At 42.2% G+C, this 26052-nt stretch overlaps 1 protein-coding gene across 1 annotated transcript; it reads right to left on the bottom strand.

Annotated features, from left to right (window-relative positions):
• Positions 1–3946: 3946 nt before the first annotated feature.
• On the bottom strand, positions 3947–25202 carry LOC122931479 (interferon-induced very large GTPase 1-like). The gene is made up of 4 exons (XM_044285543.1): positions 24488–25202; positions 22969–23043; positions 16957–17031; positions 3947–8881 (listed from the first exon to the last, which is right to left on the bottom strand). The coding sequence occupies exons 1-4, from the start codon at positions 25200–25202 to the stop codon at positions 4239–4241; spliced, it is 5508 nt and encodes a 1835-aa protein (XP_044141478.1). The 3' UTR covers positions 3947–4238.
• Between the last annotated feature and the right edge of the window lie 850 nt (positions 25203–26052).

Genomic DNA, 26052 nt, shown 5'->3' with positions numbered 1-26052 from the left:
GTCTGAGTGGAGCTATCATTTCTATCACCAGTTTGGTGAACAGCCTTGGTGCGGCTGAAATCCTGAAGGATAGCGCTATGAATTGAAAATGGAGAATCTGATTGAAAGGGTCTGGGATCGCAAACCTTAGGTATCTCTGGTGATCTGGGTGAATGGGAACCTGCAAGTAAGCGTCCTTCAGGTCGACCAAGCACAAATGCTCCTAGCTTTATCAGAGGTACTATGGATTTCAGAGACTCCATTTTGAACTTCCTGTAAAGAATAAACTTGTTCAGTTGCTTCAGGTTTATGATAGTTCGAAAGTCTCCTTCCTTCTTTTTTACTAAAAATAGGGTTGGATAGTACCCCCGACCTCTTTGAGACGCGGGAACTGGGATTACTGCTCCCTTTTTCATCAGGCCCTGGACTCCCTGGAAAATATTCAGGTTGGAGGATCTGGCAGGCATCCTTGTTACGACAAATCTTGGAGGGGGGAGGGAGGTGAACTCGATCTTGTATCCTTGCCAAATGATATCCAAGGCCCAAGGATTTTTTTTATATTAGCGCCCATGGACCTAGTGCAGCACGCCAGACCTGCAGGGTATTGCGATAGTGAGGTCTCGGTTATAGGCAATCGAGGGTTACTCACTTTTTGGAGGGGAACCCTGGGCAGGCATGCGGCAGTGAAGGAGGAGAGGTTGACACAAGGTCCTCTGGGGCACACTCTGTATGTAGGGACCAGGCCTGATGGTGGATGAGGTGCCCTGGATGTTGCAGGTATTTTGAGTGCCTGGGGAAGGTCCCTTTAAGGATCGTGATGCCAGTGCCTGTAAAGGTGGCACACCGATTTATAGCAGCAGTAATTGAGGTACACAGATGGTATGGTGAACCAAACATTGCTTTTACTTGGAAAACAGTCCAACTTTGTACAGACAGTTGATAATGCAGTCCCCTGAATCATAATTCACAAGCAGGCTTATTTCTCAATATGGCAGGTATAATCTTGCAAGATACTTGGAGGGTAAACAGTTAATGCTTCGCAGACAAGGCTGCACTATCCCCACAGCTATTCTGGCTGTCTGGATCCCAAGGCCCGGATGCCTAAATGCTGGCTTTAATCCTTGGTAATAAATCTTCCTCCCCTATTGACCCTTGCTCTATTCTGTAGTACCTCTGCCCATCAGCTTACTTATCTGAGCTTGTTGTATTGGATCTGCTGTGTGGGTAACTGCAGGCTTCTCCCAGGAGGACCATCCCTACTACTGGGGTTGCTTCTTCTGTGGTTGATGGATAAATGGTCTCCAGGCAGGCTGTACTCCTTTACTAGCCTCCTGGTGGCAACTAGAAGCCTGGACTGTCTAGCTGCATGTCAGGAGGAGGCCCTCAGCTTGTCTCTGGCTGGTGCCTTCTCACTTCTGTCTCCACAGACTCCTGACTACAGACCTCACGCCTCCCTGTCTGGGCCTGGACATTTATACTAGGGGCTCCCTATCTCCCTCTAGTGTCTAGGATGTCTAACTACACCCCAATAGGCCTGATATGCATGTAACAGGGAAACTACACATTTAAAACACACAGAAAACTACATTAAAATGCATGAATAAACATAATTACACTGTCCCTTAAGAGTATGAGTAACACATGACCCAATTGACCCTTATGTAGTGCCCACCCCTACCTAGTGGGACACTACACTAGGAAATCCTTCAGTCTCCCCCTACAATGTAGTTTGTCTCCAAATTTAGATTGGGGCTTAAGAAGGAAACCTCTTCTTTTACCCCCCTTGGGATAAGCCCAGCGGCCTTACTTGCCTTTCCCCCTACCAGCCTTATTTTGTTCACCGTATGGCCAAAAGGACTGGTTCCTCCTATAAGATCTTTCTTCAGGGAATCCTTTATGTCTATCAGCCGCTTTCTCAAGTGTCTAAAACCGGCCCGAATACATACTCTCCTGAAAAGGGAATAGATACTAACTTCTGTTTTGAAATCCTATCACCCGACCAGGACTTCATCCATAAAGCCAGACGAGCCGCATTGGAAAGTCCAGCCTCTTTAGCACAGAATCTAATAGATTCAGCCGAGGCGTCCGCAAGGAATCCTGTAGCTGACTTAAGTAGCGGGATAGACTGCAGGATTTCTTCCCTAGAAGTCTTGTTACTCAGGTGATTTTCAAGCTCTCCTAGCCATACATACATACATACATAGACCTAGCAACGGACGTGCTAGATTTCTTCACTCTAAGGCCCCCAAACATTTCATCCTGAATAGATAGAGACCTAGGGGCTTCAATCCCCATTGTTGCTCTGACCGCCTTTAATAAGTCACCCATTTCCTCTGAGGAAAAATAAAATTTTCTGTTGCTTTCGTAGATCTCTCCCTCAGAGAGAGAGAGAGAAATCATCTTCCCATTGCATGGAAGTATAAGCTTTATCATCAGCGTCATCAGATCCCGAGGAGGAAATGATCTTAGAACACGGACGTTTGCGAGAGGGCTGACCTTGGGAATCAGATGGAGCGGCTCTAGCGGCCCTAAGTTCTTCCTGAACCACGGATCTAATACTATCCATAAGGGAGGGTTGCTCCTGCTGGATCACATCAGAAATGCATTCTTTACATAGCTTCTTTCCATATTCTTCAGGCAATCTTTTAGCACAAGAAATGCAGCGAGAAGGTTTTTTAACCTTTTTTTGAGCCTCTTTAGCCTGAAATTAAATAAATATGGAATAGAGGCATCAGTAAAAAGGCCCATGGAGAAACTTCAATAGAATCAATAAGCGGACCCCCAAAAGGGATACTTACAGTTGACAGAGAGGGAGCATCAGGCTCCATAGCAGTTTGCAGATCGGGACCTGACATACTCTGGTAGTAGGAACGATATACACGGTACTTAGACCTCAGATCAGCGTTGCGTGGCCGTCCCGCCTTTTATTCAAACAGCTCTGCCTTCTGCGCTTTGCTTCCGGGTTGCGTCACATGACTGAACCCGGAAGTGACGTCACAGACGTCGGCGTGCGCACACGCCGGCCGCCGCATAGCTCGACCCACCGGGGAGGAGGAGGAAGTTGCGGCCTGGGAGCAGGCTCCAGACCAGCCAGAGCGAGCCCTCCCGATACCCCCCCAGCCCAGCATAAGCACGTGGCCGCCGGCGGACTGGGGGAGCTCCGATTGAGCTTCAGGTAAACCAGGAGACCATCCTCGGACCCTCCTGGAGAAGAATAAAAATAAAAAGGGGTGTAGGAAACAATTCAAATTTCCCATCTTAATCTCCCTGCCAGTCCGCAGGGAGACTTCTCTGACCCTGGCCACAGTGGGGACAGGAACACTGGGGTGTGGTGGTGGGAGGGGGCAATTTAACCTCTTCTCTGTTTTCTGCCCCCCACAGAGGTCATCTCCTTGTGGCCGTCATGGTAATGATATGGGAAAAGGTATGTAAAGAGAAGGTATATCGAGACAAGATATGCAGAGAGAAAGTATGTAGAGAGAAAGTACATAAAGAGGTGGCATGTAAACAGAAGGTACACAGAGACTGTACTTAGAGGTAAGCTATATAGGATATTGGCTCTGTCTGAATCTCGTTTTCACCAGCATTCTGCACACACAGGTTATTGTTTTGTTTCCTGAAATGCTCCTGACTTATACTGCTAGTTTATATACCACACAGTATATTTTTTATTGATTTATTTTGTTTGCTTTTTGATACAAGAGGATCGCACAAAGTCAAATGTACTTCTCAATACAAGGATTAACAAGGTAATGATACATACCATACAAATGCATACGTTAGTCTTATGGGCTACGGACACATTTGAAATGCACGTTCAGAGCATTCCCAATGTGTTCTGCAAATATACAGAAAGGTTAGGTGTGAAAGGAACTTTTTTTTATTTTATTTTTTTTATGTAAGAATAAAGTGATCTTTTACTATTACTGCTTAGGAAGACAGGAAATGGCACCATCAGTTAGACATCACTATTTCTATTTTACTACACTTTATTTGCTACAGTATATCTTAACATAAAACCTTTTTCTTTTCCATAATACTCCATGTAGTATTTAAGATGTGGATGTGTGTAGCTGATACAGGATAAAGCTGTGTGGTTACATATCTGAACTTATTGTTATAGTGAAACATTTTGTTAAGGGCACTTCTGACCTGTTACATGCTATACAAAGCCAGCATGAGGTCGGAGCCTTATTAAATGCAAGACATAACCTTCACAGAAGTGGATTCAGCACTTTTCACATGTTCCTGTTCATTCATTACTGCATATTGAAGGTTTTCTTGAGACTTTCCATTGCCATATTCTTGGTCAGACTGTTCCATTCCTTCGGATAATCGGCAGGTTTGGCATCATACTCTCTTGCAAATTGCTCATTGAACTCTTTAAGAACAAATTTCCAGTAATCAGAGGCTTCAATGCTGGGATCAGGCTGAATATTCCAGTCAGGATACACTTCTTTATATTGCTTATAGGGATGAGGTATTTCATTTGTATCACTATTCTGAAATGTTCCATTTCCACTGACACCAGTAGTGCAAATGTCATGGCTAAGCATAGATGTGTCTATCCATCTGTACGTTCCTAATCCTTTAGGTCGATGGACAGAGGCAAAATGGTCTTTGTGGTCGTCACCTCCAGCTTCACAAGGGACCTTGCAGAATGGACACTGCTTTCCACATCCAAACACCTTCTTGAATAGTTCGTCTTGAGGTTTCACTGTTACTCTGGAAAGAATGACATCCACACTCAGAGATTCAATTTCTGATTTGATATCTTCTATTGTGTCAGTCAAGAAATTGTTCAGATTTCTAATAAATTCTTTTATATTTGCTGAGTTTTTGAAAATGATTGCCATCATCTTTTCCTGTGGTAATACCAGATCACTGGTTAATTTCTTTTTGAAGGAAGTAAGGAACTCTTCCACATTCTTTGAATTATTCCACATGTTAGGATTGTTGAAGAAATATCTGATCTTTTCTGTGATTGCTGACAAGATCTTAATTCCTATTGCGCTGAAGTTTTTATATTTCGTTTTAATGTATTTCAATATCCATTTTTTCACAAATTCTTCATAGTTTTTTGAGTATTGTACATATTTTCCAAAAACATTTTCTTCCAGAAGATTTAAGAGAACAGTGTACTGGAACAATGTTCGGGAGGTGTAGGTTTCAGATCCTTCAGACCTCATGATGTCGTCTACGAGTTCAATGCCTAGATTTCGAATGATGTGGTCAATTATTGCTGGCTTTAGACATGTATCACATATGCGTTTGGCGAGATCCTGATTTTCATTCTTCTCTTTAAATACATTCATAAATGTGCTAAAGTATTCAGATTTCAATGTTTCCAGCTGTGAATGAGGGTCATTCTTTCTGATAAAATTATTATGCATCACCTGGAAATCAGCAGCAGCATGTCCTAAAATTTTCAATTTTATTTCTAGCTCAAGTTCAGCTGGGATATTCCCTTCCTTAATTAGAATGTCATCAATCATGTTCAGCAGTTGTTTACAGTAGGTGTCATCATAATCAGCATGTTTCTGGGCTTGCTCTTCAGAATATTTACAGCATTTGTCATGTATATATTGAGAGGTATACTCATACTTGTGTGAATTTGGTGTATTTCCTTTCCACCATGTATATGCACATTTGAATAATGTCAAAATTCCTGCTCTTTTTCTGTCAGTATTCTCTGTCTTAGGTCTTGGCAAGTGCTGTATTTGATTTAGTTTTTCATTAACTGCTGATCCCTTGTCTCTCATGGTCTTTGTGAGCTGAAGCAGCATGTCTTTCTCAATATTACGTTTTATGAGCGATTTCACCCCTAACTCTTTGACCGTTTCTTGCCACATGGTCTCAAACTCCACTTCTAACATAGCATTGTCCAGTTTATGTTGTTTCTTCCTGCATTCTTCCATAAGGCTGGAAACTTTGTGTTCAATCTCCTTAATATACTGCTTGCATGCTCTTTTTATCTTATGTTGCTGTTTTTGAATTTGAATCGCTATGTTGTACTTGTCATGAGAGGACCTTCCAAGGTTTTCTCCAAGCATCTTTACACTGATTATAAAGTCTTCTTTGTATTTTATTAAGTGAACACAATCTTTCTCTTGTTTGAAATAATCCTCCAGCCATGTTATCATTTTTTGCTGCTCTGTTGCAATGATATTTTGTAGCCTTATACAACATTCGTTACCTTTTTCTTCCAAAGTTTCTTCAGATTGGTTCTTGATAATGGTTTCAGTATCAGTGAACCATTCATGGATCAATTTGCTGAATTTCCACTCTAATTCAGAATATTTCATAGACAGTTTGTTGTAAGCACTGGCTACCAAGCTATTTCTGAAGCTGAATATAAAGTTCTCATGTTTGACTGCATTCCATAAGTCTCCCATCCACTTAGCAAATTGCTTTAGGTTATGTGCCCTTTTTTGGTTTTGTTTAATCAATTTTAGTAAATTTTGCTTCAATTCAGTAATATGTTCGCTGTAGCCAGCGCTGACAGGAGCCATTGGCGGTATACCCTGCCAAAGACTAGGGATGTACCAATGGTGTTCCTCGGAATCATATTCCATAACATCAGAAAACACCTTATACTGAGGCTTCTTCTCTATGGTTGCCACAGTTTTGGTCATTTCATTTAGTTGTTCCAGCAGTTTGTTTCTGTCTCTCATGTTCATTACAGGAGCAGACACGTCACTCACATTTTGATGAACAAACTGGCAATTGGGCTTCTTCCCAATTTCTTTCATTCTGAGAAATGCATGGACCACAATCTGTAAAATATCTTTCATTTCTGTTATATTTTCCATGGCAATATTGATTACAGTGATGTCACTTAACCCAACCACTAGAGTGGCCAACTCATTGTCATGTTCATAACTGCCCTCCAGAGAATCCAATTCGGGAGCTTTTAACCCTTCAGTGTCAATTACTAGAAGAAATTCACATCCGAGTTCCCCCTGGAAATTCTCCTTCACTTTAATAAGAGTCATGAAAGCTCCTCGTGTGCATCGTCCACTGGCCACTGGAAACTGTAGACCAAACATGGTGTTCAGAAGAGTGGACTTCCCCGTACTTTGAACTCCCAGCACGGTTATTACCTTTATCTTGCTTCTGCCGCCTGTCTTGGAGTGCACTTTATTGAGAACATCTGTTACCCACCGCACAGGAATCCTGGATGCATCTCCATCAATCAATTCCAGTGGGTAGCCATCAAGCAGAAGATCACATGCTATTTCAGGGAGATGGTTATATTCTATAGGTTCATTGTTTTTTCCCCCCATGACATGCCATACCTCATAAAACTGAGATACCTCTCTCAGGAAATGCTCTATTCCCAATGAACTGTCGGATATCTTTTGATCGATCTCCATCAGCTCTTTGGAGTCACTGGCCTGAGAATATTTCTCTTTGTATTTCTCTTGTAAAGATGTGAGCATTTCCCTTGCTGCCAAGTCCAAATAATATTTTAACCAACTTAAAAAATAAAACTTTTCTAATCTATTTTTTGTTTTGATCCCTTCTATAAAACTGCTAATTCCTTTTGGCATATCGCATTCCCACTGTTTTCTCCTTATCTCATTACATTTTCTTCTCAGCTCAGATTTGTAGTTTTCCCCATTTCTATTTTGTTGTTTTTTCATCTGACAAAGTTCCTTTTCTAGGATTGACAGGTCTTTCAGAAGTTGCATTTGCAGTTTCATTGTTTTTCCTTTATACTTGACAACATCGCAGATCTCCTCAGTTATGGCTCTGGCGTGTTTTTCCGCAGCTTGACATTCCACTGTATTTTCATCCACATAGATCTTTTGCATTACTGCTATATGAGCCATGTCTTCTACACTGAGGTAATTAGCATTTTCCTTCTCCAACTTCAGCAGAGCTGAGCGAATCATTTTAACAGCTGTTGCTTCATTTGTGGATTTTGAGATCACTAAGACATTGTCCTTCTTTAGGTCAGTCATGGACATCACAGATTCTATCATCTTTTCACTTTCTTTTCTGCTCACTTGCTCTTCAGGAGTAATAATGAAGAGATATGTGGAGGGTTTATATTTCATTAATAACTCACATTGAGTCTTACTGATAGTTTCAACAAAGATGACAACAACTGAAGATATATTTGCTAGGAAGTTGAATGGCTTCAAGTTGCTCTCCAACTCCCCACGAAGGTTTGTAAAAGCAACAGGCTTGGTAAAGATGCCTTTACCAGCAGGAAAATACCAGGATATCTCCACTAGCCCCAATGATATAGTCCTTTCCACATTTCCACCTTCCATGTCTCGATGGACAAAGATGTCTTGACAATGTTGTGTTGAACTTAAAATCTGGTTTAGGATTTTTGACTTAGAAAGTCTGCACTTTCCTAATCTCACAAATGAAAACGTTGGCATGGAAATTTTCACCAAGTTTTCCTCCTGAAATCCTTTGCTATGTGCCAGGTGTTGGGGTCTCCATTTCTTCACAATTCCCCTCATTGCCCACAACATAAAGGTGTAGTCTGGACCATCATTGGCTGGCAATAGCAGAGGGACAGAAAACTGACACATGGACATTTTTGATATCATCTCTTGCTGAAGGAAATGATTTGAGCAATGCAAGATAACACATTGCAAGTCTAATGGGTGGATACCATCTGACAGGTCACTGTCCATATCCAGCATTAACATGTGATCCCTGCTCATTTCTTCTTTGGTACCTATCGTACAGATATTCCTTGCCTCCTCATGCAATGACATCAATTTTCTTATAAAATACCAAGCCACATTTTCCTTAGGAGAAACTCCTGGTCTCAAGCATTCAGCACCAATATCAAGAACATCATTTAGTGTAAGCTTGGATGTCTGGTAACTCTGAAATTCAATCTTTTTGAGAAGATCCTGGAAGCAGGTTTTTTTGTCTGTAAAATAATTAGAAATAAAATGATCAGTGTCAGAGACCGAAGTGTATGTGCTTATATAGTGTATACAGTACTGGTGCTGTAAAATTCAACTATGGATGTTTTCTTTGAAAAAGTATATCTTAACCCCAATCTTCATAAAATCCCATAAACACATCTCCCCCTTCAAAGCGCGAGTACATGCCCCCCATGTCACCACCTTACACCATAACATACATAAGTCACATGTTGGCTTACTCCCTACTAGTGCCATGATCCAACTTATGTAACTTTATCTACTTAATCCTTTTAACAAATAAGGATCAATATCATCAGTTGATCCTTGCACTATATAATCTGTTGTCCTCTTTTGTCAATATCTCATTGCTAGAAATGCCCATTTCTTTCAGCACACCAATGACAGATTGCCATATTCAGGTAACCTTATCTCCGTTCCTAGGCATCTGATAACTATGGTGTTCAACGCAGAATGTGATGTCAGTTACATGGGCAAGATTTGGACATGTGAACAAACCTGAGGGCAGCAATCCAGGAGCACTAGGAAAGGTATTTAACCCCCATTTGGCTAGCTGGCCGGGTCTGCCACTGCAGCACAGTCCCAGCAACCGGCTGTTATGGTGTAATATCAGCTTGCACTCCTTTTTTAGGAGAAGTTATCTATCTAACTAGCTCACGTACACCACAACTGCCTGCTGTATTGTTTGGTCCCCATAGGAGCCTTTTTTGGTGAAACATGGCATGTCTGGATTTACAGGGTGTGTAGGTAAGGGGCAGGTTCCGGACAAGGTCACCCTTATCAAGAGGAGCACTCTGTGGTAGGTACCATGGACAGAATGGCAACAGCGGTATATATTAGGTCATGCCACCAAATGTCCTTTTCCCAGACTCTAGGGGCAACATTCAGATGAAAGCAGGAAACATCTTACTGTATCTCCAGAGGTGGTCAAAGCATGTGGTCCAGAGGTGCCCTACCATCTGGATGTCGCCGTGCATTTTTAATATTGCAATGGCAGCGTTAAAATGCCGGTTTTAGGCTCTGATCTGTGCTCTGCAGATCAGAGCCTGAAATCGGTAATGTGTCCTGAAGCCCCCGATCTGTGCCCCCTTGAAGCCCACGATCTGTGCCCCCTTCTTGTTCTTGTCCTGCCTCCGATGCGGTCCGCCCCCTCCTGCCCCGATCTGTGCCCCCTTGTCCATCTTCTTATCCTGCCCCCCCCCCCCCCGATTCCTGAGCCGCCGCCATCAGCAGCGTGTGTCAGCTCTATGCTGACACTGCTGTAACCCTATAGATGCCGCAGTAGCGGCATCCATGGGGTTAATAGAGGGAGGGGGCTCCCTCTCTCTCAACCATCAGGGCTGCTTCGTTCACAGCGCCCGATGGTTGCCATGGCAACTGGACGCTTTGCAAAGGCGTCCGGTTGCCATGGTATAGACGTCCGATGCTGCCACCTACAGGCATCTGATTGTATTATACTTTGCAATGCAAGAGCATTGCAAAGTATAGTACAACCATCAGCCCCACTGGATCGTCAAGATCCAAGAGGGAACTGAAAAAAAAAAAGTGAAAATAATAAAAAAAAATAATAATAAACACCATAAAAAATAAAAACTGTAAAAAAATAAGCCATTTTTGTTACCTTACATCACAAAAAGTGTAACACCAAGCGATCAAAAAAGGCATATATACCCCAAAATAGTACCAATCAAACAGTTACCTCATTCCGCAAAAAATGAGCCCATATTTAACCACTTCAGCCCCGCTAGGTGAAACCCCCTTCATGACCAGAGCCCTTTTTATACTTCGGCACTACACTCCTTTCACCGTTTATCGCTCGGTCATGCAACTTACCACCCAAATGAATTTTACCTCCTTTTCTTCTCACTAATAGAGCTTTCATTTGGTGGTATTTTATTGCTGCTGACATTTTTACTTTTTTTGTTATTAATCAAAATGTAACGATTTTTTTGCAAAAAAATGACATTTTTCACTTTCAGCTGTAAAATTTTGCAAAAAAAACGACATCCATATATAAATTTTTCGCCAAATTTATTGTTCTACATGTCTTTGATAAAAAAAAATGTTTGGGCAAAAAAAGAAAAATGGTTTGGGTAAAAGTTATAGCATTTACAAACTATGGTACAAAAATGTGAATTTCCGCTTTTTGAAACAGCTCTGACTTTCTGAGCACCTGTCATGATTCCTGAGGTTCTACAATGCCCAAACAGTAGAAAACCCCCACAAATGACCCCATTTCGGAAAGTAGACACCCTAAGGTATTCGCTGATGGGCATAGTGAGTTCATAGAACTTTTTATTTTTTGTCACAAGTTAGCGGAAAATGATGATGATTTTATTTTTTCTTTTTTTTCTTACAAAGTCTCATATTCCACTAACTTGCGACAAAAAATAAAAAATTCTAGGAACTCACCATGCCCCTCACAGAATACCTTGGGGTGTCTTCTTTCCAAAATGGGGTCACTTGTGGGGTAGTTATACTGCCCTGGCAATTTAGGGGCCCAAATGTGTGAGAAGAACTTTGCAATCAAAATGTGTAAAAAATGACCGGTGAAATCCAAAAGGTGCACTTTGGAATATGTGCCCCTTTGCCCACCTTGGCAGCAAAAAAGTGTGACACATCTGGTATCGCCGTACTCAGGAGAAGTTGGGGAATGTGTTTTGGGGTGTCATTTTACATATACCCATGCTGGGTGAGAAAAATATCTTGGTCAAATGCCAACTTTGTATAAAAAAAAATGGGAAAAGTTGTCTTTTGCCAAGATATTTCTCTCATCCAGCATGGGTATATGTAAAATGACACCCCAAAACACATTCCCCAACTTCTCCTGAGTACGGCGATACCACATGTGTGACACTTTTTTGCAGCCTAGATGCGCAAAGGGGCCCAAATTCCTTTTAGGAGGGCATTTTTAGACATTTGGATCCCAGACTTCTTCTCACACTTTCGGGCCCCTAAAAAGCCAGGGCAGTATAAATACCCCACAAGTGACCCCACTTTGGAAAGAAGACACCCCAAGGTATTCAATGAGGGGCATGGCGAGTTCCTAGAATTTTTTATTTTTTTGCATAAGTTAGCGGATATTGATTTTTTTTTTGTTTTTTTCTCACAAAGTCTCACTTTCCGCTAACGTAGGACAAAAATTTCAATCTTTCATGGACTCAATATGCCCCTCACGGAATACCTTGGGGTGTCTTCTTTCCGAAATGGGGTCACATGTGGGGTATTTATACTGCCCTGGCTTTTTAGGGGCCCTAAAGCGTGAGAAGAAGTCTGGAATATAAATGTCTAAAAATGTTTACGCATTTGGATTCCGTGAGGGGTATGGTGCGTCCATGTGAGATTTTATTTTTTGACACAAGTTAGTAGAATATGAGACTTAGTAAGAAAAAACAAAAACAAACAAAAAATTTCCGCTAACTTGTGCCCAAAAAAATGTCTGAATGGAGCCTTACCAGGGGGGGGGGGGGTGATCAATGACAGGGGGGTGATCACCCATATAGACTCCCTGATCACCCCCCTGTCATTGATCACCCCCCTGTAAGGCTCCATTCAGACGTCCGTATAATTTTTACGGATCCATGGATCGGATCCGCAAAACACATGCGGACGTCTGAATGGAGCCTTACAGGGGGGTTATCAATGACAGGGGGTCATCAGGGTGATCACCCCCCTGTCAATGATCACCCCCCCTGTAAGGCTCCATTCAGACATCCGCATGATTTTTTACGGATCCATGGATCGGATCCACAAAACACATGCGGACGTCTGAATGGAGCCTTACAGGGGGGTTATCAATGACAGGGGGTGATCAGGGTGATCACCCCCCTGTCACTGATCACCCCCCCTGTAAGGCTCCATTCAGACATCCGCATGATTTTTACGGATCCATGGATAGGATCCACAAAACACATGCGGACGTCTGAATGGAGCCTTACAGGGGGGTGATCAATGACAGGGGGGTGATCAGAGAGTGTATATGGGTGATCACCCGCCTGTCATTGATCACCCCCTGTAAGGCTCCATTCAGACGTCCGCATGTGTTTTGCGGATCCGATCCATGTATCCGTAAAAATCATGCGGACGTCTGAATAGAGCCTTACAGGGGGGTGATCAATGACAGGGGGGTGATCAATGACAGGGGGTGATCAGGGAGTGTATATGGGTGATCACCCGCCTGTCATTGATCACCCCCCTGTAAGGCTCCATTCAGACGTCCGTATGCTTTTTGCGGATCCGATCCATGTATCCGTGGATCCGTAAAAATCATACGGATGTCTGAACGGAGCCTGACAGGGGGGTGATCAATGACAGGGCGGTGATTAATGACAGGGGGGTGATCAGGGAGTTTATATGGGGTGATCATGGGTTTATAAGGGGTTAATAAGTGACGGGGGGGTGTAGTGTGGTGTTTGGTGCGACTGTACTGAGCTACCTGAGTCCTCTGGTGGTCGATCCTAACAAAAAGGGACCACCAGAGGACCAGGTAGGAGGTATATTAGACGCTGTTATGAAAACAGCGTCTAATATACCTGTTAGGGGTTAAAAAATTCGGATCTCCAGCCTGCCAGCGAGCGATCGCCGCTGGCAGGCTGGAGATCCACTCGCTTACCTTCCGTTCCTGTGAGCGCGCGCGCCTGTGTGCGCGCGTTCACAGGAAATCCCGGCCCTCGCGAGATGACGCGTATATGCGTCGTCGTGCGCAGGGCTGCCACCTCCGGACCGCACATCTGCGTTAGGCGGTCCGGAGGTGGTTAAGACAATCGCCCAAAAAATAAAAAAGCTATGGCTCTCAGACTATGGAGACACTAAAACATCATTTTTTTGGTTTCAGAAATGCTATTATTGTGTAAAACTTAAATAAATAAGAAAGTATACATATTGTGTATAGCCACGTCCGTAACGATCTGCTCTATAAAACTGTTACATGACCTAACCCCTCAGATGAACGCTGTAAAAAAAAAAAAAATATTCTAAAACAGACAATTTTTTGGCCACCTTGTCCCATAAAGTGTAATAGTGAATGATCAAAAAAATCCTATGTACCCAAAAATTGTACCAATAAAAACCTCAACTCTTTCTGCAAAAAATGAGCCCCTGCACAAGACGATCGGTAGAAAAATAAAAAACACATGGCGTTCAGAAAACCAATCCAGCAAAATCTGCCTTCCAAAAACCATACGGTGTTCCTTTCCTTCTGCGCCCTGCCATGCGCCCTTACATCAGTTTCCGACCACATGTGGGGTGTTTCTGTAAACCGCAGAATCAGAGTAATAAATATTGAGTTTTGTTTGGCTGTTAACCCTTAATGTGTTAAAGTAATAAAATAGAAAATCTGCTAAAAAAGTGAAATTTTGAAATTTCATCTCCATTTTCCTTGAATTCTTGTGGAACACCTAAAGGGTTAATAACGTTTGTAAAATTGGGTTTAAGTAACTTGAGGGGTGTAGTTTCTACAATGGGGTCATTTATGGGGGGTTTCCACTATGTAAGCCCCACAAAGTGACTTCAGACCTGAACTAGTCCTTAAAAAGTGGGTTTTAGAAATTCTTAAAATTTTTAAGAATTGCTTCTAAACGCCTTGTAATGTCCTAAAAAAATAAAATAACATTTCCAAAATGATGTCAACATAAAGTAGACATGTGGGGAATGTTTTGTAATAAATATTTTATGAGGTATCACTTTGTTTTAGAAGCAGAGAAATTGAAATTTAGAAAATTGCAAATTTTTTCAATTTTTGGGGTAAATTTTGGATTTTTTTCATAAATAAAGGTGATATATATATTGACTCAAATTTATGACTGTCATGAAGTACAATGTGTCACGAGAAAACAATCTCAGAATGGCGTGGATAAGTAAAAGTGTTCCAAAGCTATTACCACTTAAAGTGACGCATGTCAGATTTGTAAATTTTGACCTGGACACTGGGGCATCAATGACCTTTGGTCATGAAAGGGTTAATGACCCATCCTCATGATAGGTCATAAATATCAGATTGGCGGGGGCCCGACTGCCAGCACCTCCACTGATCAGCTGTATGAAGAGAACACATCACTTATGCGAGTGCTGTGTTCTCCTCACTGGTTACCTGTTTGAGCCGTCCTGCTGAAATGTCTACAGCAAGCAGGTAAATAGTGAGAACACAGTGCTCGCATGAGTGCTGCATTGTCTTCATGCAGCTGATCGGCAGGGGCGTTGGCAGTTTGAACCCATAGATCTGATATTGATAACATCCTTGGGTTAGGTCATCAATGTAGGATAAGCAGACAACCCTTTTAATGAGTTTTGTACCTTGCGATAAATCTAGGAAGGTTACGCGAGCAGATAATCTTCCTCTAAGGCTAGGTATACACAACGACATTTGTCGCGCGACATTTTGTTACACTAATGTCGCGCGACAATTTTTATAATTGCAGTCTATGGTGTCGCACTGCAACATGTGACATGCTGCGACTGTCGCAGAAAATCCATTCGAGATGGATTTTTCTGCGACTGTCGTGTTGCAGTCGCAGCATGTCGCATGTCGCAGTGCGACACCATAGACTGCCATTATAAAAATTGTCGCGCGACATTAGTGCAACAAAATGTTGCGCGACAAGTGTTGCGCCCTGTAGAACGACTTTTTGTCGCGCAACAAATGTCGTCGTGTAGACCTAGCCTAAACAAGCACCAACGATATTAAATGTTGATCTGGGCTTGTGTAGTCCATTTGAATGAAGAAATCATTGGCATGATGAATCGTTCCCATACAGTTTGCATATTTTCAGCAGCACTTACCCTGTTTAATCAGGGCATTATGGGGCCATATCATGACTTCCAGGACTCCATTGTTCTTTACACTGAAGATAGTTTTTAACCCCTTCCTGCTGTGCCATATGTACTGGGAGAGTCTCTGCAACTACCATACCATCTCCACTTTGCTTGACAGGACCAGGCAGTGAGAATGTCATCATGCCTAAAAGTGAAGAGGGCGTGGTGGTTGCAGAGAGACCAGAGCCTGTAGGTGTAAGGGCTTATGCAGATGTACGTATTTTCTTTCAGTGTCCATTAATTTTTTTATATAAAAAGATGAGAATGCCTAGACTGGGAGAACATGTATGTGGGAAATAACTGGCTCAGTGATAGAAAACAGAGGGTGGTTATTAACAGTACACACTCAGATTAGGTCACTGTCACCAGTGGGTACCACGGGGGTCAGTAATGGGAACTATTGTCTTCAATATCTTTATTAAATGATGTTGTTATGCACATAGGAAGGAATAATGGAAGTCACCAGTACATACTAAGGGCTCATGCATACAAACGTATTTTCTTTCAGTTTCCATTCCGGGGGAGTTTCCGGATTGTATGCAGAACCATTCACTTCAATGGGGCTGTAGAAAATACAGAAGTTACTCCGTGTGCATTCTGTTTCAGTTTGTCCACATGGCTGTTCCTCAAAAAAGTAGTGCATGTCCTATTGTCTGCAAATCACGGTCCAAGGCCCTATTCAAGTCAACGGGTCCGCAAAAAAAAACTCTGATACGGAACAGAGCAGTGAAAAACGGACCGCAAAACAACGGTCATGTGCATGCGCCCTAACACCGACTTGGAAAAGGAACTTTAGTGGACAGCAAATTAAACTGTAGAAACCAGTGTCAGACAGCTGCTGCCAAGGCCAATAAGATCATGGGTTGTATCAAAAGGCCTGAGGAGGTGGTGATTAATTGACTAAAAAAAGAGTTCAATAGGGGCCTGGATGTATTTCAGGAGTGTAATAATTAGGGATGAGCGAATCGACTTCAGATGAAACATCCGCAGGACCTCTGTACAGTATTCAAATGTACTGGCTCTGATGAGCTGAAGTTATTACTCCACTAAGTAATATTACAGGTTATAGTTATTAGATTGATCCAGGGAGTTATTCCAATTGCCTGATTGGAGTCCCCTTAAATGAGGAAAATTGGTTTCTAACAGGGTTTTTTTTTTTTTTGCCTTCCTCTGGATCAACTTGCAGGGTAACAGGTTGTAGGGATTTTTTCAGCCTTACAAACTATGTTATTATGTTACTATGTTATACCTTTTTCAGTGGATTTTTTCTTGACATTTTCTTCTGGTAAATGTATTTCTTCATGATTAGAAGTGGTCACATCATCTAAGTTTGCAACAAAAGGTAGAAAAGTGTTAAGATTATAACACATTGAAAGGATCCAGTAATACCGCAATAATTTTTGCTGAAATCTTCAGTTTTAATAAAAAGATGAAATGCCAGTCATGGATTTGGCTCCACCTGTATGTAACTGTCTGAGGGAGGAGTCCATAACATCCCATAATAAGTTATAATACGTTTAACTTGTGCAGATGTTTATGGGCCTATTATTGCTAGCAGAAATCTTCACTTTAACCAGCTCAGCCCCCCTAGCTTAAACCCCCTTAATGACCAGACCACTTTACAATTCTGCACTACACTACTTTCACAGTTTGCTCGGTCATACAACTTACCACCCAAATGAATTTTACCTCCTTTTCTTCTCACTAATAGAGCTTTCCTTTGGTGGTATTTCATTGCTGCTGACATTTTTTTTATATTAATCGAAAATGACTGAAATTTTTGCAAAAAAATGACATTTTTCACTTTCTGTTGTAAAATTTTTAAAATAAAACTACATTTCTATATAAATTTTTCTGTAAATGTATTGTTCTACATGTCTTTGGAAAAGAAAAATGCAATAAGTGTATATTTATTGGTTTGGGTAAAAGTTAAAACGTTTACAAACTATGGTGCAAAAAAAATTATTTACGCACTTTGATTTTCTGAGCACCTGTCATGTTTCCTGAGGTTCTACAATGCTCAGACAGTAGAAACACCCCACAAATGACCCCATTTCGGAAAGGTGTTCGCTGATGGGCATAGTGAGTTCATGGAAGTTTTTATTTTTTGTCACAAGTTAGCGGAACATGACGATTTATTAATTTATTTATTTTTTCTTACAAAGTCTCATATTCCACTAACTTGTGACAAAAAATAAAATTTTACATGAACTCACCATACCCCTCACGGAAAACCTTGTCGTGTCTTCTTTCCAAAATGGGGACACTTGTGGGGTATTTATACTGCCCTTGCATTTTAGGGGCCCTAAAGCGAGAAGTAGTTTGGAATCCAAATGCGTAAAAATGCCATGTGAAATCCTAAAAGATACTCATTGGAATTTGGGCCCCTTTGCGCACCTAGGCTGCAAAAAAGTGTCACATGTGGTATCGCTGTACTCAGAAGAAGTAGGGCAATGTGTTTTGGGGTATATTTTTACATGTACCCATGCTAGGTGAGAGAAATATCTCTGTAAATGACAACTTTTTAATTTTCTTTATACAAAGTTGTCAATTTACAGAGATATTTCTCTCACCCAGCATGGGATTTCACAGGGCATTTTTACGCATTTGGATTCCGTGAGGGGTATGGGGAGTTCATGTAAGATTTTATTTTTTGTCACAAGTTAATGGAATGAGACTTTGTAAGAAAAAAAAATGAAAAAAAAAAAAATAGAAATCTAAAGCTAACTTGTGCCAAAAAAATAATAATCTTCTATGAACTCGCCATGCCTCTGAAAAGTGATCTTTATAGCGCCGCAGCGATTTTACTGTGTTTTTGCAGTGATCAGAAAAAAAAATAATTGATGTCACTGCGGTGGGGCGGACTGAACGCAAGTGTGCGCACAAGATCAGGCGTGATCGGGCGAACACTGCGTTTTTTGTAGAGCCTATAGAACATGTCCTATTCTTGTCCGCAATTGCGGACAAGAAAAGGCATTTTCTATATAGTTCTGGCAATGTGCGGATCCGCAAAATGCGGAAAGAACATTGCCGGTGTCCGTGTTTTGCGGTTCCGCAAAACACATACGGACGTCTGAATGGAGCCTTACAGGGGGTGATCAATGACAGGGGGGTGATCAGGGAGTCTATATGGGGTGATCAGGGGTTAATAAGTGACAGGGGTGGGGTTTGTAGTGTAGTGTGGTGATTGGTGCTACTTACAGAGCTGCCTGTGTCCTCTGGTGGTCGATCCAAGCAAAAAGGGACCACCAGAGGACCAGGTAGCAAGTATATTAGACGCTGTTAACAAAACAGCGTCTAATATACCTTTTTGGGGTTAAAAATAAAATAAATCGCATCTACAGCCTGCCAGCGAATGATCGCTGCTGGCAGGCTGTAGATCAACTTCTCAGCTGCGCGTCGCTGTGAATGCGCACGCGTTCACGCGAAATCTCAGCTCTCGCGTGAAGGAGGAATAACCCGGCCGCCCGCAGGACGCATCCCTGCGTTAGGCGGTCGGGAGGTGGTTAACAAGCACCAACAATATTACATTTTGATCAGAGCTTTTGGTCTAAAGCAATCATTTGTATGATCTTTCATCCTCATACAGTTTCATATTGTCAGCAGCACATCTCCTTTTAAGGTGATTTTTCATATAAAAGATGTGTGTTGTAGAAAGTTCTTAAAGAGGTTTTCTGAGATCATAAAAAATCTTGGACAACCCCTACATTAGCCTCAAAAAAAAATATCCTATACTCAACCAGGTGCTGCATCTGACTGCTGCAGCCACTGCCCTCCACTGTAGAAGGCTGAGGACAGTTGCTGGTTGCAGCAGTCATGTACAGTATGCTCGCATGTCACCGCTGCTCTTTGTAAACAAACAGTAAGGAGTACTGGAGGAGCACCACAGAGAATGGTGCCAGAGGAAGGGTATATGATGGGTTTTAATTTTAAGCTACAGCAGAGGCTGTCAGAGATTATTTTGGATATGCCCATTAAGGATCTTCTTATGTGTCATCGTTTTATGCTTAAGTGTGTCACATCCGGTTAAGGATCAGTTCATCCTCTAGTCTCCAACCCACCACTGTCCCTACTAACTTGAATAATATGTCCAAAAAGGTGGCCCCCAACTGAGCAGCGTTCCCTTCACTGCTAAGTGCATGGGGCAGAATAATGGACAAAGAAAAGTAAGGCAGGTACTGAGTAATGTCAGTACCAGGAACAGAGTCAATACCTTGCAGGGTCAATACCAGGATATCACATCAGAACACCCTCGGCAGGCAAAGGCATAGTCAAAGACAAAAAACGGGTGTAAGGTCCAGAAATCCACAACATACAGAAAAGCTAGTGAGGGGTATAGATTAATCACAGGTAACTGACCAGCAGCTTGCCTGTTTAACCCCTGACAGATTTCACCTTAAGGACCAGGCCATTTTTTGCAAATCTTTAATGTGTCACTTTATGTGGTGATAACTTTGAAATGCTTTTACTTATCCAGGCCGTTCTGAGATTGTTTTCTCGTCACATATTGTACTTGATGACAGTGATAAAATGGAGTAAAAAAATAAATTAAAATAGGCAAAATTTACAACATATTCTTTTAAAAAAAAATTAGCAAGTTTGAATTTCTCTACTTTTATAATAGATAGTAATACCTCCAAAAATAGTTATTACTTTACATTCCCCATATGTCTACTACATGGTTAGACCATTTTGTGAATGCCAATTTTTGGGGATGTCAGAAGGCTAAGAAGTTTAAAAGCAAATCTTTTAAACTTCTAGGCTTACATAATAGAAACCACCCAAAAATGACCCAATTTTAGAAACTATACCCCTCAAGGTATTCAAAACTGATTTTACAAACTGTTAACCCTTTAGGTATTCCACAAGAATTAATGTAAATCAGAGATGAAATTTCAAAATTTCACTTTTTTGGCACATTTTCCATTTTAAATCAATTTTTTCCAATTACAAAGCAAGGGTTAACAGCCAAGCAAAACTCATTATTTATGGCCCCGATTCTGTAGTTTACAGAAACACCCCATATGTGGTCGTAAACAGCTGTACGGGCACACGGCATTGCGCAGAAGGAAAGGAATGCCATATGGTTTTTGGGAGGCAGATTTTGCTGGACTGTTTTTTTTTACCCCATGTCCCATTTAAAGCCCCCCTGATGCACCCCTAGAGTAGAAACTCCAAAAAAGTGACCCCATCTTAGAAACTACGGGATAAGGTGGCAGTTTTGTTAGTACTATTTAAGGATACATATGATTTTTGGTTGCTCCATGTGACGGAATGGTGTGTCCGCCTGCGGTCCTGCTCCTATCTGACCCCCTGGTTGGTGAGGTCTCGGACGTCTGCGGAGGGGATGGGGCACCCACGTTGGAGATCAGCCCGACTGCCGAGTGGCCCGGCCTTCTTGGTACAATGTGTGGCGCCCTGGAATCACTCACCAGACGTTGCTGTATGACTTGAAACAGGGACTGACTGATTTATTTAGGGTCTTGGACACATGCATTTATACACACACTGCAAGCCTTATGTAACCCTAGACATGTCCAGGCTTGAATCAGACCATCGGATTTGCATACAGATGGCCTTCTTACAACCTCAGATTACACACCCCTGGAGAGGTGAGGTACACAGTAATTAGCATACAATTGCATTTCAACCAGGCCATTCCAATCCTTACAACAAAGGGAAAAAATAATACATTTAAAAGCACAACACCAGTAACCAAATCTAGCACGAAATAAGATGTCCATACACTTAAACGCACAACCGAAATATAAAAGGAAGGAAAATGGTCTTTCAAATTGTCTGAGTTATTAGTCACGTGGCCCGCTGGACTGCACGCTCAGGGCTGTTTCGTGACACTCCATATTACACTTTTTGTGAGGTAAGGTAACAAAAAAAATAGCCGTTTTGGCACAGTTTTTATTTTTTGTTATTTTCAACATTCATCTGACAGGTTAGATCATGTGGTATTTTTATAAAGCAGGTTGTTATGGACGTGACAATACCAAATAGGACTACTTTTTTGGTTTTTGTTGTTTCATTTTTACATATTAAAGCATTTTTTGTAAAAAAAAAGATTTTTTTGTGTCATCACATTCTTAAAGCCGTAGTTTTAAAAAAAAAAAATTAACATTTTTTTCTTATGTAGAGTATCATTTTTTTTAGGGATGAGATGATTGTTTGATTGGTACTATTTAAGGGTGTACATGACTTTTTGATTGCTTGCTATTACACTTTTTGTGATGTAAGATGACAGGCAATGGCTGACAGTTTTTTTTTTTTTTTTTTTTCCCCTCCGGTGTTTACCTGAGGGGTTAGGTCATGTGATATTTTTTTTCACTTCATTTTATCAGTGTCATGAAGTACAATATGTGACGAAAAAACAATCTCAGAACGGCCTGGATAAGTCAAAGCGTTTCAAAGTTATCACCCCTTAAATTGACACTGGTGAAATAAGGCTGTGTCCTTAAGGAGTTAATACACCATTTTTAGTCCCACTCTGGGACTTCAACGTTTTGGGGGTCTTATCCCTTTCACAGCGCATCACAATACTTCTGTATTATGATGCATTGGCTGCAAGTGTATTACAGACTGTAATACACTTACAGCCTGTTTGCCTGTGAGATCCAGGGGGCTGTATCTCACAAGCTCTCACGAAAGGTAGCCACGATGCCTAAGGAAGGCATTGGGCTGCCTTTCCTGCCATTGGGTCCCCGTCACAGCAGTAAGGAACCTGATGGAAGCTCCGATACCCGCAAGGACATTGCATGTGCCGCGATCAGCACTGACCGCGGCACATCAAGGGTTAATGTGCCGGCATCAGCGATTTCACAAATGCCGCCGCATGCAGCAGTGGTCCAGCTATCAGTGACTGCTGGACCCCTGCCGTAGATTGGGCAGGCGCATCTCCTGCACCCCTCCGCCCCGATCACAGAGCCGTACATGTACGGCACCGGTCCTCTACAGGTTAAAAACCCCGCCATAAACAAACATTGGATGTCAGCCTGGATGCTGATTAGTCAGATGTGCCACCTGACGCAAAAGTGACGCCAGTGTGCACATGACGCCAGAGCTTATCCCGATTGGTCTGACATCCCTGCACGTCATTAGACCGGACCGCCCTGCAGCTCAGTCTGGTTGTCCTGGTAAGCAGATGCTGGCGGCACTGCAGATCCGTGGGCTCAGCGAGGCAGTGTGGACAGGCAAGTATGTGATCATATGAAGGTGCATTACATGCCCCTCCGTAAATTAAGTGATAACTTACCTTTGTCAGCATTTCCTTTATTTGGATCCTCAATGTGACTTTTCTGCACCTCTTGCTCAGGGACATTTTTCTCCTCTGAAAACAAGAAACATAAATCTGTATATTATAAAGAACACAAAACAAATGTGAGCGCCAGAAAGAAGGTCAAAACCATAAAAATTACTGGGTTTATAGATCTTCTTTTCCCATCATATGAGATTTGTGACATATAGTGTGCACATACTGTTGAATATGTATATATCTTTTATTTACCTTTTAATGGGGTAACTGGTTAGGAGGCTTCTACTGGAAAGAGAGGTGATGGAATTATGCTAAATAACTTACTGCCTATTAGACCATTGATTTAATCAGGTTTCGTTTTCTTTCTTAGATCTCTCCACTACCCAGGGGCGTAGCTATAGGGGGTGCAGAGGTAGCAGTCGCTACCGGGCCCAAAGACCCTTGTGCCACATAAGAAGACACCAGTATAATAGAAAGTCCATGCTGGTAAAGTTTACCCCTCTGGCTGGAGGGAAGGGGTTAGGTCAAGAATTTGGCATGGGGGGGGATGCCATTTCATTTTTTGCCTTAGGCAGCACAAAGGGGATGTGCTTCCCTGCCCCTGGCCACAAAGCACTGAGGAAAGGGGGGCCCCCCCAAGCTGAACTCTTGTACCAGGGCCCATGATCATCTAGCTACGCCCCTGCCACTACCTTTTGGTTACTAATATTATTTTCCTTTTCATTCTGCAAACTCTACACAGATTACTGAAGTATATTCACATCAATCACTATCCCTACTAGAGCTTTATTCAGTGCTATAATTTTATATGACAACCCCTAACCTACCTATCAGGTTATAATGATGAAAGTCAAGTGGGTGTACAACCTCTACTACACCTACTGATAGTGAGGGGTCCTTTTCTCCCCATTCTCAGCTGAAGAACAGGACAAGCACGTGCTCTCCCTCCTCAACTGGAAATGGTGAAAACAAAAAAAGGACCCTTCATCTAGCCTCCATTTTCAAGGCTGATGTGACAGAATGTATACATGGGTCCCAAGGTGTTAGCCGGGTCCGGCAATACAAAATGTGCGAATATATAGAATACAAATGAATACATAATGATAATACAAAAGCATAGCCCATAGGAATAAAACCCCCGCATATGATGCTGCGTCCACTTCATCCACATGCTCCTACCCACAGAGTGCTGAATATAAGTGATCTGTGAAAAAAATGATCTGTGAATAAAAAGAGAAAAAAAAATATATATTTTATACTGTAAATCAAAAGATTCTTGAAATAGATAAATATACTTTCCTAGTGTGTACACAAGACACTGAACAGTAACCCGACGATCAGAGGAGGCAAGTCTCCCCTCATACCACATCACCAAAATTGAATTCTATATTTAACCCTTTTGGTCTTAAACTGTCCAATCTATGGATCCAGCTTAGTTCCCTGCGCTTGAGTATCTTCGACCTATCACCCCCACGTCTGGGCTGAGGTATATGGTCGAGGATCCAACACTTCAAATCACTCTCCTTATGTCTAGCCTCAGAGAAATGCTTGGATACCGGTAGATCCAAACGCTTTTTCCGGATACTCAGACGATGGTTGTTCAACCGGGTTTTAAGGTCGGCCGTCGTTTCACCCACGTAAAGCAGGTTACACGGGCATGATAACACATAAATAACATAACTTGAGTTACATGTGAGATGAAACAAGATGTTGTGAGACTCGCCTGTGCTGGGGTGCACAAATGTTTTCCCTTTTCGGATATATCTGCAGTTAACGCACACCAGGCAGGGAAAACATCCCAAACCGGGCTGTGTCAAATCAGTTTGTCTAGAAGACCCCTTTGAGCCTATGTCGGCTCTAACCAACTGGTCTCGTAGATTCCTTGAGCCCCGATAGGAGAACACTGGTGGACATTGGAACTCCGGAATCTCCTTAAAACAAGAGCCCAGGAGGTCCCAATGTTTCCCAAGTACCTTGTTGATCTGGGGGCTAAGTTCACTATAAACTGACACAAATGGAATCCTGTCAGTTTTCTGAACCGTTTTCCGCTGTGACAGTAGTTCACCCCGATCTAAACCGCGAACCCTGTCCATGTGCTCATCCAATAGTCGTTTCAGGTATCCCCGGTTACGAAATCTATTGGCCATGGACTCAAGGGTCGCGTTAGACACCTGTTCGTCAGACACAATACGTTTTACTCTGAGGAACTGGGAGAACGGGAGTGACTGAACCATTCTCCTCGGATGAGAACTGTTCTAACACAGAAAGGTGTTGGTGGCCACACCACGCTGCTGCAAGTAAAACACATCTTGAAAAAGAAAACAGTTGTGATGAAGAACAATGTTGAGCAAAGCAATTATGAACTCGGAAGCATGAGGGGTATATGATGATGTCAATAACATTTTCTTAACCGCCTGGATACCACTTTCATGTACTATAGATGTGTACAGTGAAGTTACATCAAATGATGCTAATATCAAAGAAGACTCATGCGACACATCGGTGTCCTGTAATTTAACAAGAAAATCTGATGTATCCTGTATGTAAGAGGACCCCCCCAATGGAAAATTCCTGCAATACTTTGTCGAGAAAGATAGCTACGTTGCTGGAGATGGACTCAGACCACGAGACGATGGGACGTCCCGGGGGATCCATGAGGGTCTTGAGAATCTTGGGCAGCACATAAAATCACAGGAGTGACTGGATGTGCCACCTCAAGAAATTCCCACAGTCCCCCATCGATGATGCCAGCAACCATAGCATCCCTCAAGCAATTGCGAATGATAGCAGCTATTTTGAATCTGGGGTCAGAATCAAAGACTCTGTATACTTGTGGGTCCCCTAATTGTCGCATGATTCCATTAACATATTTGTTGGTATCCATAACTACGACCGCTCCACCCTTATCTGCTGGTTTCAGAACAAGGGTGGGGTCAGATCTAAGTGCATCAAGGGCCTCAATCTCAGTGCTGGTCAAATTGGGGTGCCTGAACTTCGGATCTCCCTGGTCGGAAGACCTGAGCTCAGACAACCCCCGTCGGACAGCAATTTATTTCAGAAGAGCAATTTCACACCTACTATCAA

The sequence above is a fragment of the Bufo gargarizans genome, chromosome 3 (assembly GCF_014858855.1).
Source record: "Bufo gargarizans isolate SCDJY-AF-19 chromosome 3, ASM1485885v1, whole genome shotgun sequence".
NCBI classification, from domain to species: Eukaryota; Metazoa; Chordata; class Amphibia; order Anura; family Bufonidae; genus Bufo; species Bufo gargarizans.
Note: the sequence above shows the minus strand (reverse complement) of the source record. Positions and strands in the feature narration are given on the sequence as shown.